This window comes from Amphiura filiformis, chromosome 16 (assembly GCF_039555335.1).
Source record: "Amphiura filiformis chromosome 16, Afil_fr2py, whole genome shotgun sequence".
NCBI classification, from domain to species: domain Eukaryota; kingdom Metazoa; phylum Echinodermata; class Ophiuroidea; order Amphilepidida; family Amphiuridae; genus Amphiura; species Amphiura filiformis.
Window position 1 is genome coordinate 21,111,219 of NC_092643.1, and position 17,619 is coordinate 21,128,837.

The following is a 17,619-nucleotide window of genomic DNA, read 5'->3' on the forward strand; positions in this document are numbered from 1 at the left end:
ACAATCGGCACATGTCGAAACTCGTAATGAGATTTAAAAATGCAGAAAAAAGTTGGTAGGTAAGCTTAAAATCATGCCGATGTGAGTTACGATTGCTGACTTCCGGTGTAAACATACTTCCTGGTTCGTTCTACTTCCAGGTTCAGGTCAACTTCAGGAGGTAGTTTTCGACTTACCGATGAAAACGTGATCGTACGGTAAGCTTATTCGGACAAAATAGCATGGAAATTTCTTTTTTTTCCTTTTTGATATGTGTCGTAAAGTGTCGAAAAAAGACAATGTATTTTGACATGTGCATGTCGGATTGAGGGTCATATCGACGATAATATAACACATACGACAATCGGTAACAGGCCTATTTACAATATTTGTCTTTTTGAAACTCATCATTTTCATATGTTCTTGTTGTTTTTTCAGGTCACGCAAACATTCTGTGATCATAAGGACTGACCTGTCTGTACGAGTACATGCATGTATTGGTAAGTCAAGACAAGATATGGCAATAAGCTTTAAAACTACCGTACTGACGCGAGTATAGTCCCACCCCGTTTTTGGGTGAACATTTTTCAAAATTGGGGGTGGGACTATACTCGAATTTCAAAGAATTTTTTTTTTTTTTTTCAAAATGCATACAAATTCAATGCATTTTGAAATCATAAAATAGAGTATGACATGAGTACAAATTTATTCAAAACACATACATTGTAGGCCTAAAATATTAAAAAAAAAAAATCAACCATGAATGATCCTAGCATTTACATGTAGGTCTAGGTCCAAGGACACTCCAATGCCAAAAAAATATATAATTTTTTTATAAATTTTTTTTAATTTCTGAAATTTTTCGACAATTTGGGGGTGGGACTTTACTCGAAGGTGGGACTATACTCGTGTCAGTACGGTAATAGAACAATGATGTCCTATAAATGAAACCAGTTTCGTATCATAGCTGACCTCCTCCCTCCCCGTCGATAACAAAACCCGGAAGCAAGTCAAAATCATCAATGACATTATCAACCCCTTCCATAACGAAACTAGTTTTCTTTCTAGACATCATCAATCTTTTGGTTTGTTCCCTGATCCAACTTTATCTGCAATTATTGAACATCAATTGGACAATACTAGATGGTAGTATATGTGTAGATCTCAGTTACGCACTGTACATTATAAATGTAAGAACAATACCTGCTGAAATTCATTTTTGGGAATATAATAGTGTTGCATCATTTTAGCTTATTGGATAGTACTGGTAGTTAACTAGTCAGCAGCGCATAGTCGTGACTAGTTGATTATTGACGACTATTTGAAGGTCAAATTTCAGCAAAAAGTCAAGGACATTTTTACATACATGTACCAAAATGCACTAATCAACACGTGCAAGCAATATATTACAAAGACATACATGAATTGTAAGGTATTGAAACAAAAATGAAAAACACCTCCCTTTACAAATGCCTGTTTGGCCATGCATGGATCTTGGATTTGCTGGCAAATGTGGCAATGCAACCAACAACCATGAGACAGCAGAAACTTGCACATAAAAACAATTTCAGCAACATTTGTATGGATTTCAAATGACCAATTTACCAAACTTAATGCATCAGTTTACTGTTGTCTTACTCAATGTATCTTGAGAACCAGGCCGCGACAAATCGCCTGTCCGATAGCCCGGGGCAATCACATTTTTTGTCGGGCAATTAAAACTCTGAAGAACTGTGCCCGATCGGGCAAGTCTAAATTTAAACCAATTAAAGCTTGATGATTTAGAATGGAATATTTCTGTCCATCTTGGCGTGTTCACAGAAGTAAAAATACAGTCAAAACAAACTAGAAAACTTCTTGAAATGGAACTTGACCGATAACTTGACTCAATTTTCGCTAGGCACTCGTATCCCACACCAGACTTGCAGACACATAGATATGCTAATGACATCATGACGTTTACGTGACGTATTGGAAGTTTGGCCAATTATAGAACCTGTTTTGTGCAAATATCATGACGTCAGTGACGTCAGCTGGCCATGTATTTGCATATGATTGAGATTGAGATGTATTAATGGTTGGCGAAATACGTAAATCGCTGTGACTTTACTGACAAAATTTCACATGAAATACACATTATTTTCCACAAGAAACAAACAGTTAGTGAAATAAGTGAATAATATGTTTATTTTTATAGTGCTTTCCATGAATACTCATTTATTTATCAACTTAACTGAGAAAAGTATCGGATTTCCGTAAGAATGAAACTGCCAAATTCGGCACACTTACGGTACTATGCACTGCACTGCATGATGAGTACGGTATGTAACTTTGTCGACATTTGTTGCCGGGGAATATGAGTTAATTTCAGGCAATTTCAGGCAACCAATTTTTGAATATTGCCTGCCCGATCGGGCAAGCTAAAAAATAAAATTTGTCGCGGCCTGTTGAGAACACAATAGATAGTTGTCATTAGTCGACTATAGTGAAAAGTTGTGACTATCATGAATAGTCACAGTCACAACTATGATTATAGGTGACCTAGTCGTGCAAACCTACACTCTGATACCAGAACCAAACATAGGCAATGTTTAATGCAATTGCATATATAACAGCTTTCATTATTACATGAATGGCAATTTGACCATTTTGTTTTTGAAATTTAAAAAGTTTACAAAAATACCTCATTTTAAATCTGTTCCACGGTTTAAAAAAAATCAATCTGTATCTGGCTACCAATCACTGAGTATGAGGCAGGTATTGTTCAATATAAATTGACTTTTATAGGAAAGGATCAAAAAAATTTATTTCTCAACGACATCAACTATCCGGTATTCTACATGTACTTTGTATTCTGTTGGGTTCATGCATTAAAATACTCAAAAAGTAAGTTTCCGTTTGTACAGTTCTAGTTTCAGGGATACCCTGTAGATTTACAAGTGCAGCTACATGTACCAAGTACAAGAATACAATGTGCACCTTTTTAGTAGAATTAAATTTGCCATCATCAAGTTTCTGGCTCTGTTCCCAGTTAAATGTAAAAACTTGCAAAAGGTGGCTGTATGTATGTAAATATGGCTGGCGTTGATTAATTTGTTTACATTTTGTCAATAATAATACCCTGGTGATAGCTCAGTGATTTCAAAGATCTTCATTCATTTATTCAGCGATTTCAAAATGGGATTTCATTTCATTTTATTGCTGTAGAATATCAGCTGTATGGTTGACTAGACTAAGTCCAGGGAAGTGAAAGGAAAGCCTTTTAGCTAGGTAAACAAGCTAGTCTGTCACTTCATCTAGAGGATGTTTGAAAACGATGAGAGTGACCATATCAGCGTTTGCTTGTACGGTATTTATTCCGGATGAGAAGCAAACTGAAAAATAGCCATTGAAAGTGTTTTCTTCTGTGATAAAATACCAGGGACATGTTCAGCACTGTATACCTTATTTGTATAATTACTGGAGAAAGGTTATCTACGGCTATATACCCATGCCTTGTGTATTCACCGGAATGCGCACTGATGAGGAACCTTGTCAGTTTCTACATGTACTAAGCGTTAACCAGCTTTTTCCTCCTGCTGTATCCTATTTTGAAGGATACATTTTAGAGAAATATCAGAGAAACATTAGTTGGTATTAGTGGGTAAATATACCGGAGAGTTTTTTTACTGGGCTCTCTCCGGCTTTTTATACTCCCAATACAAAAATGCTACAGGTGTTTGTCTGGTGTATCCGGGGGTATTACAGCGTGTTTCTACTGGGGAAAGGTTGCCGGGTAATGTGGTTTAGTTTAGAGTGTTACCGGTTAACATACTCCATAGATTAGAAATAGATAGGTTTGGGAGTGATGCATTGTGGCTACCCAGCAACCATTAACCACCTTATAGAGGTAGATCATATGATGACACCTGGTATTTTTTCCAATAGAAACACAATGGTGTATTAACGGTTGCTGGGTGTTTCACTTATATTGCAGTTTATACCTGTATAGCTGTTTAAATAATGCAGCCAAAATGACTGCACTTTGCAACTTGATGCCTTGATAGGTTCCCTGAATTTAATTTAGAATCCAGTTTCATGCAAAATTGCAATGAAAGAGCACTTCAACAATAAGGTTAGAAAATTCCATGTATATTTTGTGCTTCTAATATTAGGGAATCCCAATAAAGCGCCTGCTACAATGTACATGTGTATGGAGGGCACAGTGACAGCACTACAAGTCTGCAATACTGCCTTTTCTCTACAATGTTGGCAATTAAAAAAAATACATTTTAAAAGAATTCTGGCCTCATAGGACTTTGGGTCTTTGCATAAGGCTATCTTTCTTTATTGGAAAGCCCATTGTTTCCTGAAAATGTTTGTATTAAAAATCTCATTTTCACCAAAAATGGAGATATATACATTGTATATGCAATTATACATCTGTTTGCCAAGATTATACTGTAAATTCTTCAAATTGACTTGAAGAAAGTACGAACTCCCATACAACTTTACAAGGGGCTTCTCCTACTTGCTTTTTCTGTCAATATTTCAACATGCCTGATAAAATCTGCTTCATTTTGACGACAGAGTATCAAAATGTGACAATTCTTCAGGCAGTATGCATTGTACATGTAGAAAGTGCCTTTTGTTAGTGTAAAATAATATTAACTGTTTTTAGTGGAAATTTTCATGGAGCATTAATTTTTGCACGTTTCACGCTCAACTACCGGGAAAATAAAAACCCGCAAATATGTTGTTTTATGCACCTGTTTTAATGTCATACAAATGTATAAAAATCGCAAATTTAAGAACAAGCAAATTAAGTAGTTCAAAATTGGCAAAGTGCAAAAATGTTGTGTGTGAAAATTACCATGTTTATTATTGTTAATATGACAATCTTTCCCCTATGTAATCAACCGACTATGCTAGACTGAACTAGATTATATCGCAATAATGTATGCGAGACTATTTGATAGTATTTACCTGTGAAAAGGTTTTTGTACACATTGCATGCAACTTGAAGCAGACACATCTACAAGCTGTATCAAAATGATTGGTGCTATTCAATTTTCATTGATATAAATGGGTGATCCTGACACATTAAATTTCAACATAATATCCAAATAATTTGCAGATTAATTGTAAAACAAGTCATAAATTATACATTCTGGACATTTCATGAGCATCCAATGTTCTATTTGGAAGAGGCAGGCCTTTCAATAAACATCAAAATTGATGGGTACCAATCATTTTGATACACCCTGAGTGTATATTACTTTGATAGTTATCAGTTCAGATCGGAAGGAAGGAACTAGACTGGATGGATGTAGGATTACTGTATCAAAGTTGGGTACTGTCATTCATGAGTATTATAGACCTCTAAAATTCATTATGGCTAGCAATATAGAAATTAGAAATAATAGAAATATTATTTTAACTTGCTACATTTAGAGGTGTTGCTACATTTGAACAGTAGGTGCAGGAGCGGATTTGAAAAATTAAAAAATTACTAAGAGAGGTGTTATAGGAATGTGTTTTTCATGGGTATAATTAAAATTTTTCACAACAAAATATACTTTTGTGGTTTTTTTAGCACATTTCATTTCATGCATGTGGTCAGCTTTAGATAACTTTATTTTGCTAGTGACAGGATTTGATCGAGGACTTTATGTCACATAGTAACTTGTCCAAGGGAATTTCAAGCCAGCTCAATTTCTCCATGAGAATAGAAATTAGACACTGTGGCTTGCTGAACTTGCACTATCTAATACTTGCGCACCAGAATCCAGCACCTTACCAAATTCAAAGCTAACTGGATTGCATGAACATGTGCCAATAATAATCGCCTCCTTTTGAAAAAAAATTAACAGTTCCTTTATATTACAGACAATATGTGTATATTACTCATTGTATTATGATTTACGGAATTTAACTTTGTATAATTCACAACAGTTGTAAATTCAATGAAAATTGCCAAAATGAACCCAAGTTATACCCAACATTGCTGTCATTTTTAATTTACACTATAGGGTATCCATACAATATTGGACATAATGACTACTATTGTATTTTTGGGTCACCTGCAATCTGTGCAGTATTTGAGTAGATTGACATTCATTATCATCATGATATTGCATGCAGCACGCTTGATTAACTTTCCCAAGCATGCAAATTGATAGACCAACTGACAATATTGAAACAACATACACATCCATGGCAGGAGGCCTTTCTTTCTGTTCACAGTTTCCAAGCTCAACTATTGGGCTATTCCAGTTGAAATCCACACTACCCCTGTGGAAGATTTTGGAAATATCTTCCACATGGGGAAATATCTTCCACATGGGGACGATGAGTTTCAAATGGAATGAGCACATTAGCAGCTCCATTTGCAATTCACCCTCCCGCTGTGGAAGATTCAGGTTGAATCTTTCTAAGAGGGTGTATGAAATTAAAATGGAACTGCCTAATGAGATAATTCCATCTGAAATTCATACTCCCCCTGTGGTAGATATTTCCAAAATCTTCCACAGGGGAGAGTGGGTTTTAACTGGAATAGCCCATTGCGAGGAATAAAAATAATAAATAAAGTGGTATAGAGAATGTGACAGTCAACATAGCGTGTATAGAGAGAATCAATTGAAAATTGATCCCGGCCCCCGCACTCCATGTATTCGCGGGTAAGCAATCCTCGTCCGCAAACTTTGAAAACACCCCTTTTGTTTACTCAATTTTCAGAGGAAAAACACCCTTTTCTTAGCAATTTCACAAATATTTTGCCTTTCAACAATGCTCTTTTTTGCTCAATGCAAACCATATTTCTAATAAAGCCATTTCTGATGGAAATGCTTCTAGCGACTATGACTGCTGAAAATGCTATGCTATGCGATATGCTCTTAAGCTCGCAGTCCTGATAGCTATATACCCCAATAAACTTGCGGGTAATGGAAGCAAACTAGTTTAAATAGTGTAAAGTGTGCTGAGGCTTGTGGATCAACGTCTAGGCATTGTGCCTGTGTGTAGCGCACTATAAATCACTGCACTGTTGTTGTTTTTAGTTGTACGCCAAACAGAATTTTAAATGAAACTGCAACGATTTATGCATTTGACTGGTAAATGAACTGTGATGATTTGTAATGCAAACACCTTTTTTGTCAATTTCGCGAATATGGTTTGAATAGATCATTTAAAAAACATTTTATTTCACAAATTTCTGACAAGCATACTTACCCGCAGGTACGCGGAGTGTGGGGTCCCGGGGGTTTGGTATAGTTCTGTTTGTTGATTTCTAGTACTTGCTTTATCTGTGAACCATTTTTAAAGGAAACTTCAAGTCCAAAGGCAAATACTACATGATGTCTGCATTCTTTAAGCATTGATCGCTTGGTTCATTGTTTGTATGTGTTTTCTCTCAATATGATAGATATGGACTGCTCAGTGCCAGAAGTAGCTAAGTGCAATAGCTGCCATGTGATCATTTGACAATTCAAGCACGATATTGTACTCATCTACACATGGCAGCTACAGATGGCAGCTATTGCATTTACCTACTTCTGGCACTGATGATGAGCAGTTGATACATTGTATGTCTTCTATTGCTACAACAGATAACATCATTTGCAATCATGGTAATGGTCAATTACATACAAGCAGACAACCAATAAATTCTGACTTACAGGCAGTGTTGCTATAATTTCAAATACCAAAGTTGTGGTAGTTCTGGGATGGCAATCACCCATGTGTCAAATTTTACACAATTTTGCAATTTTTTTTTCACAATTTGATTTAAAAAAAATGGGTTCCAGATGATGACTGTGTATTTTTTGGTAAAAAATTGAAAAATTATGCATTTTTATACCAAAATTGACCTAGAAAAGCAGGGCCAATGTTAAAGTGAGGTCATTGTTATGCCACAAAAATCATGGTCATTTGTACCATCTTTGTACTGAATATACCCAAAACCTCATACCCAACCGTCAAGCGTCAACTTCCGAGCTATGCTTGGGTATGAGCATCACAGTGTCATTGAGACTCGTAGTATAGGCCCGGGGTGTAGGCCCCTAGTGCCTCTTCAGCCTCGCAGAAGTGAAAATACAGTGATTACTGAAAAACTGGTAGTTTTCATGCTTGTAATTTGTTGCGCTTTGTCGATTTAGAATTATTTTGTTTGTTTTTAAATTTGTGATTTTGAGTTATCTTACAGCTTAAGAATATAAATTATATAATTTGTGCATTTTTTTGTGGTAGAGCGAAAAGCAAGAAAATGAATGGTCCATGAAAATGTTCCATTTTTACAGTACCGTCAAGCATGGAATGTTTGCACTTGAAAATTTTTGACATTGATTGCACCATTTAAAAAAAATTTCTGTTTCCTATTATAATTATTATCTAGGCCTTAGGCCTTTAAGAAAATGTATCAATTTACGTGCCACAAAAATGATTGTTCATTCAGAATCGCAAAAGGTCAACCAGACAGACATGTTACAAAGAATAATATTATTTATATTGGAGACAAATTACTATTTGGAATTACAATGTAAGCAAGTACCGGGTAGTGATTATCAGATTCATTAAACTTTGATATTGACTTATGCACACTAATTGCGTCTGCTGATATGTCCTTTAGTTTGGTGTGCTTGATGAGCAGTGTACATCCATATTTTCAGTGGCAAATGGTTAGGCTATATAATAAATGTTTGTCTCAAAGCTCCCGCACACATTAATAAAATCGTGCACGTTATGCTCAATGAAAAAGTTGTATTTCAATTTTTTTTCATTTTTTTAACATTTTCTGTCCAAATTGTACAAGAAAACAACCAAACCTGTACTAAAGTCAACATCGTATCATCATCGTATTCACATTCTCTTTTGAATGGGCAGTACCCGTGCGTCACAGCCGAGAAACTGGAATGTCTGAGCATTGGCATTGAGTCTGCTGAGCTTTATGAGACTGACAAACTTGTACAAAACAGTCGCCATAATACTAAGTCATATAATTTTATAAAAAAGGGGAAAAAACACATTCTGCATTTAAGGTTTTCAAAGACTGTTTTGAGACAAACAATTAAATTAATATAGCCTTATTTGTTGGTAAATGAGCTTTTAGATTTGTTGGTTTTATTTTATATTTTCTGTAAAGTTTAGTGAAGATCTACAGTTCACTGTAGCACTGACTCATCAGTGCTCTCTGATACTAATAGCCCAATGGAGCATCCAAAAGAAGGGTTTCGCTCGCTACTTGCTTCACTCACTATTCCAGGGGCATCCCGCATCACGGTTTTCGAACAGTGCAACCCCTGAAAGACCCAGTTTAATTGGATTGGCAACTTTTGACTTGAAGTGTAAATCAGTATATAGCAATACAAGTGACCGAACATTCATGCAAGAATATGTCCAGTTTGTTTGGGATTTAACTGCTATGCTGCTTAGCCCTTGTTTAGTGCGGAGGGGAACATGACAGGCCCTCTCAGATGATACAAAATTCACCAGTTATATCCTTTGCAAGCACACTCAAATGCCCCTCCTGGGCTTGAGGAACGGGAACCAGCGCTAATCCTGCCTATTTGTGGCCAGCATCCCCAATATATAACTCTGAAATTTTTTATGCTCTGAAAGCTGATGCTCTTGTATGACTTTCACTTGCTCTACATACAGTCTCAATTAATTAAAACTAGGATTTGTGCCAGCAAATGTTGATTATTTGAAATTTCTTGAGGTTGAGGAAATAGCTCCAAGATTATTAAAGTTTTTTAAAAATCACCTTGTCTATTTGTTTATTGATGAGCATACATGTATAGAATCTGTTATCAGCATTGTCAGTCACAATCAGCAGTTGATGATGACATTTATAAAACTAGAAGAGGTTTTAATGACACTGACTCAGTTGGTCACTGATGAAATACATGGGGTACCAGCTCAGAAAAGGTCGCTCATGTCGTTTTCGTAGATAAGAATAGATATTTTTGTTTGTTTGTTTTTTTGGCGATGAAGTCACGAACATGTTGTAACCATGGCATGAACTTCAATTTAATGCTTGCCAACTTCCTGAGATGACTGGTATTAGTGGTTAAGGGTGATACTGAATGCAATTCATTAGGAAAAAGCAACAAACTTGGTAATACCAGGGATGGTAATACAAAGCCAGTGTCAGTAATTGCATGATTCTGCATTTTATGCAAGTGTGTGAGGTTTTGTGACCGTTCACTTCAGCTCAGCAAAACCCTGGACTCTACAAATGTACCTTCCTATGATCTTTGTCTGCCATTTTTGACTGTTTGTGTGTGTCTGTCTCTTTGTCATCATACCTACCTGTCCTAATCCTACATGGGCACTACTGCCTTTCTTACGGAGCCCCAGATTGGTTAATTACATGATGTAACCATGCAAGTAACCAATCAAAATAGAGCTTTTGTAGAAAATCCACTTCAGCCCAACTGACTTTATATTATGATCTCTGATTGGCTCAAGGATATAGGCATCTAAACAGGGACTAACTTTTGAGGAGGGCGAGAGCAATCACTCTCTACTGCTTTCCTTAAATTTGATATAGGAGAGTGATTTTTAGCTCTCCTTGTTTGATCATTCTCTCTTTACATTCTATTGTAAATGCTCTGAACAGCTCTCCTTGAAGACTCCAGAAGAGCTATTTAATGCTCTCCTGCAAATTCCAAAAGACAGTGCCTGTCTAAACCATAGACTGTTTCAGGGTCTGATGTAACCAATCAAAATAGTTCTTAGATTGGCTGGTAGTGCCCATCCATGGGGCTAATATCGATGCATTTTCTGTGAAGATTCCTTCCCTCCCTCCCATCCTCTTTCTATCTCACACACTTTTTGATCTTGACTTTATACATTGACTGATCAGTGGAGTGCCAGAAGTGGGTAAGTACAATAGCTGCCATGTGTAACTGCCATAGATGAGTACAATATACTAGGTGTAAATTGCCAAATGTTCACAGGGCAGCTATTGTTTTTACCCACTTCTGGCACTGAGCAGTCAACTTGTCCAACTGAGCATCCAAGGAATAAGATGAGGCGACCAAGGTTTTTAGTTTGTTGGATGCTCGGTTGCCCGCTCTGTTGGTCATGTGCATTCTCTCCGTCTTCAATACCTTTCGTATTGGTTGTGGACAGAACTGGACACTCTGTTGTTCTAGACAGCTGTGTAATTTCCAACTGTGTGACACAGTATTTTGAAAAGGGTAATCCAACCAAATCTTTGTACTAGCTAAATAGTGTACCAAGTACTTTGTGGCCGTTGAAAACATATCCGGATATTTGAAAAGTCAAATGTCATAATGACCGACATTCACGGTTTGGTTACACGTTGGTTCATCAGGCCAAATAGTGGATGTGCATACTGTGAGCAGTTAGTGAACTTGAAGCTATCCCATAATGCAGCAGGCAAATAAAACAGACATTCTGGGCCACATATACACAAACCACTATCGAAATAGAAAATAAACATTCATATTTTTTAGGTGATATTTATCATTGGTTATGCGTGTTGTTTAGCAATATAGGAATTAGGAAGGTCACAATGTAAGTATTGCACTGATCAATGCATAGTTTCATCTGAGCTTCATTTCTATAGGAATGTTGCTACAGCTGTGCCGTGAAATTGCAAAGCCTTCTGGGATAGGTCTAAGTTGTTTTCAGTAAACCAGATGACATCACTAGAACCATTGGGTTGCTGTGGTTGTTTGGACTGGAGATGTGCAGGATGTTTTGGGAGTCACAGCAATAGGTGTCACGATTTCCTGTACTGCTCACACCTGGCTGTGCCGAGTACTTCCGTCATCGTGATTGTATCTGAATTGCTGCAATCAAATAACTTTGTAGCAGGTCCAATAGATGTGCAGTGATAATGCCACTCATCTTTTATATCTAACTTATTGGGGTCATGCATTAGTATACCAGTCTGTTTTTGTGTGTTTTAATCCATAAACGTAGACTTTTGTATGAAATCATAGGTATTTGAGGAGACCCAAATACCTATAATGAAATAAGCTCTTAAAACATGGACTCATAAACACCCTGGACATCCTGAAAAGTGAGTTAAAGGTACGGCTAAACCACCTTTAGTAAGAATTTAGCCTATTTAGGTCCTCCATTGAAGGTACACATTGATTAATTGTCCATGGTAGTTAATGTGAAATGTCAGTCCTCAGTTGCCTGTGCAAAATTCAAGGGTCGATCCCAGCATGATATTTGCAAGTGAATACGACTAGTAAACACTGGCAATTGAGTATCATAGGGGCCATTGGCATTACCGTATTGTTTTTGGCAATGCGTTGCTCTCCAAAGCAATGCATTATTTTCATTTCTCAACTTCGGAGGCCCATTATACGCAACATATTGCTTTTGTTATCACCCCATTGTTGAAAGCAACATATTGCTTTGGTCCTCCTAAAGAAATGAAAACAAAATATTGATTTGGAAAGCAACGTGTTGTTTTGGAAAGCAATGCAATACCAAAAGTTGGCTGTCTTTCTGTGAAAGAAAGCAACATGTTGTCGCCATACTTAATGTCCTGATAGCTTGCAATAAACGAGGATGTATACAAAAATCTATTTGTAAACAGGTTCTGGGGATGGTGTTATCGTAGAAAATAGCATAAAAATGCATAAACAACATCTGCATTGAAATATGTAGGGTGAGATGTGCATTCACAAGCCACTGACAAATACACAAAATGTGTGGTACAATTTGACAGAAAGCCTAAAGTTGAATACATACAAAGCAGGAATTTAAGTGCAATTCCATGCTTGAACTAAATATGACATTTCTACATGATATGATTTCTTTGGGACCAGTACTGGCGGTAGACAATGTCATAGTAACAATAGTTAATGTATAGTACTAGTATATATAGGTACAACACAATAGGTTTTGTTTAATATGTAGGCCCCTATGATCACATCAACCGATATTTTCTCTTGAGCAAAATCCTTGACTTCATTTCCTAATTGCTTCCGGTATTGTATTCATCAGGTGTGTTATAAATGAAGGAGAAGAAAAAAACTGCCATTTGATATGCATTATTTATAAACCAATTTAGATTAAAGATTAAAAATGAAAAGTACAATTTATAAATCTTTCTAAAAAACTAATTAAAAGCGTTCTGTGACTTGAACGTACCTCAGCATTTTGTACTAATGATCTAATTTCTGCTGGTCAACCAGGCTGTTACACAGCACTTTTAATATGTGGTATTTAAAGGTACCATCAGTGATGCCCACAAATATTTTTGGGTGGAAGCGTACCCCCAAATCCTCTAAGGTCCACCTGTTGCTGTTTTTTTTTCAAATAAAAAGGTCCAAAAGTGGGAGAAATGTACAAAAGGTCAACTTTTTGTGGCAAGATGTTCAAAAAGTCCATAAAAGGTCAATTTTTAGGGGTTTTACTCTTAAGGTCCACTTTTTCTTTTTTACCAAAATTTTTTGCGCGAGAACACTTTTCATTCAAAAAGGGTCCACTTTTGGGAGTTTGGCACCCGTTGCAATGAATTCTGCATATGGATCTGTACATGTACTATTATGTGCCCTACTCAATCTCTTTCATCTACATACTCCACACCAAATTCAATAATTATAATTTCAGTGTTTATTAAGTGTGAAACCTGATGTATCGTAAGTAACTCATTTTTAAGCACTTTGTACGTTATGAACACGCTCTATTCATTCATAGAGAGTAAAGAGACTCTGTGATTCATTGCATCTTGAATTTCTGTTATAATAAATCACCTAAGGAATCAAATTCACCAATTGTAAATGCTTTTAAACAGTTCATTTTTCTATTAATTTTTGATTTTGCATTATAACTGCCTTCTTCTCTAGAATGTTAGTGAAATTTAACCTCCCATATCATTATGAATCCTGTGAAAAGAACGTAATTTTAAACAAACAAGATATCAAATTCTGAGATTTGCTTCGCAGTTTCACACAGCTATTTACACAAATAATGACACAAATATGCAAATTAATATTGTATACATCATATTCTACGGAATATCTGTCAAGGGACTACTGAGTAAATGTCACCCATTTTAAAAGTCAAACGGAACAAATTATCTGGGTAACTGCATGTATAATACTTGGAGCTTGAGTAAAGCATATATTTCAGGATTGCTTCCCAGGTAATGTGTGTACACACTGATCTGTTCAGCATGGTTAGAATACAACTTAAAAGGGCATTTCGTGATCCACAGCCTCATTCCCCCACTTTTCTCAAAAAAAGTTGAGATTTTTATACCACTGGAAACCTCTGGCTGCATAACGTTTATGTACCAAAAATTTCTTGCAGATTAATTCGTTTAGCAAAAATAACGTCAAACTTGAATTTCGTTCTGGTGTACCAGAATGAAATTACAACAGTAGCCTATGGAGTAGCGTAATACACATAATCATGCATAACTTGGAAACGTAAAATCAGAATCAACTGAAATTTTAGGAATAAGCTTTTTTCGTGGATATCTACTGACAAATGTCATAAAAAGAGAATGCTTAGGGTTACCAAATCCTTCTTTAAGTTGTGTCTACAATTAAGGCTGAAAATCCGGGGTGACGGAACATTTGAGATGTCGGAAAGTTCAGGGTGTTAGAAAATTCAAGGTATCAATTATGTGGAATTTCTGACTGCATCATCACTTGAATTCAATTGGAGATACTTCTGATGTGGTAAACTGGAATCCATCTTTAACTATAATTTGCCTGATTTTCTGTATTTGCGTGTAGGGGTGTGTGTGTGTGAAAGGCTCTGTCAGTTTTGATCTGAGCCTCGCCAAATTCGCACAGGGAATGAAGAAAAATATGGGGAATGTCATAAGCTACCTTTGGTCGAAATCAGAGGTCGAAGGTCAAAGGTCATTTCATATAATAGTAAATAACAAGTAGTTTTGTGCAGTTGACAACATGTGGTAAACAATACCTCTATTCTCATTCTTTTGGGATAAATATGCTTGCATAAATTACTAGATGAAATAAAAATAGATCAATTGGTGAAGATTCATTTCCTTTGTGTGACTTAGATCATATGATCATACCAGTCTGACTCTTTACATGTCATGTTCAGGTCAGGGTATCCTTTGACTTAGAAGTCAAAATTAATTAGTGGCCTGAGTTTATGATCTATAAATAATAGCAGAATCTTTATCATTGTTCTATTTTTACATTTCTTGAAACTTTATGGTTTCCCAATTTATCATAAGCCTAAAGCAGTATAAAAGTAATATGTTTTGGTTCTCGTCCCCTTCCGCCTCAAGCTTTAGGGTATCATCAAGTAAGATTTTTTTCTTTTTTTACACCTTTAAAAATTTGACTTTGGAATGCTTTTTGAAAACTTTATACAGATATACGTAAGTTCAGGATCTCATTAAGTCTTTTTATAGTACTCTAGCAGATTTATCCCTCAAAATTTCTCATATGATAAAAAGAAAAAAGGCCACCTCCTTTTCCTTGAGCACTGTTAAAAATATCGAAAACTATTTACAATGCTAATTTTACATTAAAATAAACAACAACACCACCTCCCACCCTTATCAATTCATGAAAACCGCCTAGACGAAAACCAAACAATTAATTTTCATGTGGTCTAAAGCTCCTGGTACATACATGTACGTGTACATAGATACAGGCCTACATTTTGTTCAAAGATGGGAAGGTATGGTGATAAGTTCAAAGGCTGGATATTTTTAGGTTGTTAGTGTTTGTTGTGTATTCATTAGTTATTTTATATGCTATTTTTGGGTTTTGGTTTCCCCTGTTGTTTTTCTGTGGGTGTTTATACCTGGAGGCAGTGGTTAGATGTATGGCAGGTATGAGGCGAAGCTTAGTAATCAAAGAAAGATAGAGAAAATAGCGGAAATGGTAGGAATGTCACGTATGTGTTCACGGAGAGTATCAATTGACATGGTTTCCGCTGGAAGGGATGCAAAGTGTTTGGTCAGTTTTTGAAAAGTTGAGGGATTGTTTTGTCAACATTCACAGTAGCAATGTGAAAAGTTACACCATGAATATTAGAGATTGTTTAGGAATTCAAATTACTTTTAGTTCAACTAATCTCCAGGTGGTTCTTAAAAGTCGTAATAGTTTGGATGTATACATTAATTAGGTTGGGTTGATTTTATCACATTGATGTAAAATCACTTTTTTTTCATCATCAATATTTTGCATTTAATGAAAATTTATTTTTATAACATTGAAAAAAAAACCAAATAATTTTTTTGAAATTTTTTTTTATTAATCTCAAACTCTGGTACATTTTTGGTCTTGAACTCAAGAACAAGGGTGAAAATAAGTGGGAGACGGGAGCTGTTTAGACCCCAGAAAGCCTGAAATGTCCCCTGGTCCCATCTAAATTTAAGCTGACCAGGGGACACTTTTCTTCAGAAACTGGCTCCTGGTCACTACACCCAAAAATTAAATTCCATAGCCATTAATGCATGATGAACTTATCCAGAACAAATATTGGCCCCTTGTTCAATGTTGAATGAAGTGAACAAGGGGCCATTTTGTGTAAAAGGGAGCCCCTGGTTCATCATTTCTTATTTTCACCCTTGCTCAAGAACCACGAGACCTGCAAAACCGCACAATTTCTGAATTCTTTGATTGGATCCCTCTAGATCGTGTACATTTATTTGTATCCATGGGAAAATAGATCTTCAAAAAGACGATCTTCGATTAAACAAGAGTGTTGTGATAGTCTGGGTGACTGTTTTCATTTAGCACTCTACAGCATGTGGATATCCTCTCCTGCGCACAGAGTCTTATGTTATATTCTTGGGTAAAAGTGTTATATTTTTCTTAGGTGTGAGACGGGAAATATCTGCAAACTGCAGTAGAAATCTTAGCAAAAGTGCTCAATTTAGATATTGAAATTATTATGAGATTGTGTGTGTTGACAATTGAATGTGAGTCTATACCTATCAAATAGACTCAAATACTCTTTTGCATGCAGATATTTTTTCAATTTCCAACACAGAAGACTTTTGGCGTGTTGATATTTAGGCGAAATTTATGCCTTGCCAATATTATCGTACATGATAAAATTTCACATATTTGTGTGTTGTTAAATTCGCTATATTTCCTCTATTCCTTAAATTCATGAGAATAAAACCCTTTTGAAAATGACTATTTATAACAGTAGACTGTTAAATGCAAATCAATTATTGACTGCTTGGTTGGTTATGTCATCATTTTGACAAAATATTATTGATTATCAACTATTGATGACCTTGATATTAATAAATGACAATATTAGTGGCTCTCTGGTTCACATTGTATTTACCTTGTACATCAATAATGAAGATTGAAATGCTATTTACTATCTTTTTATCTGATATAACATGCAGTGCAGTATAATAGTGCAGTAAATTTTGTGTTCAATTTTGGTCCATAATTTGATTGCAACAACAAGGTGTTTTTGTGAAATTTGTGCCACTCACAGGTATTACAAAATACTACCGTATGTGATATATCTGCTGCGCATGCATGCATCCCATGCGACGACATATTCACCCTATATAGAGATATACGCATGGTTTCATTTCCCGGGCCAGCGAAATCTTTGTCAAAGACTACTCGCGATTGAGGGGGGGGGGGGCGACCGGCGAAGTTCGCCATTTCATCGCAAACAGCTGAATATATGGTAGTTTTACAAAAT

General features: G+C 36.0%; 1 protein-coding gene across 5 annotated transcripts in view; it reads left to right on the forward strand.

Annotated features, from left to right (window-relative positions):
* Nucleotides 1-17,619, forward strand: part of LOC140135721 (uncharacterized) — a 193,470-nt gene that overhangs the window by 56,426 nt on the left and 119,425 nt on the right. For 4 of the 5 annotated variants that reach the window (XM_072157316.1, XM_072157318.1, XM_072157319.1 and 1 more), the window contains exons 3-4: nucleotides 141-197; nucleotides 418-479. In XM_072157316.1, coding sequence (XP_072013417.1) covers nucleotides 141-197; nucleotides 418-479 — 119 coding nt within the window. The remainder of the gene's footprint in view (nucleotides 1-140; nucleotides 198-417; nucleotides 480-17,619) is intronic. The other variant, XM_072157320.1, reaches the window with a different exon arrangement.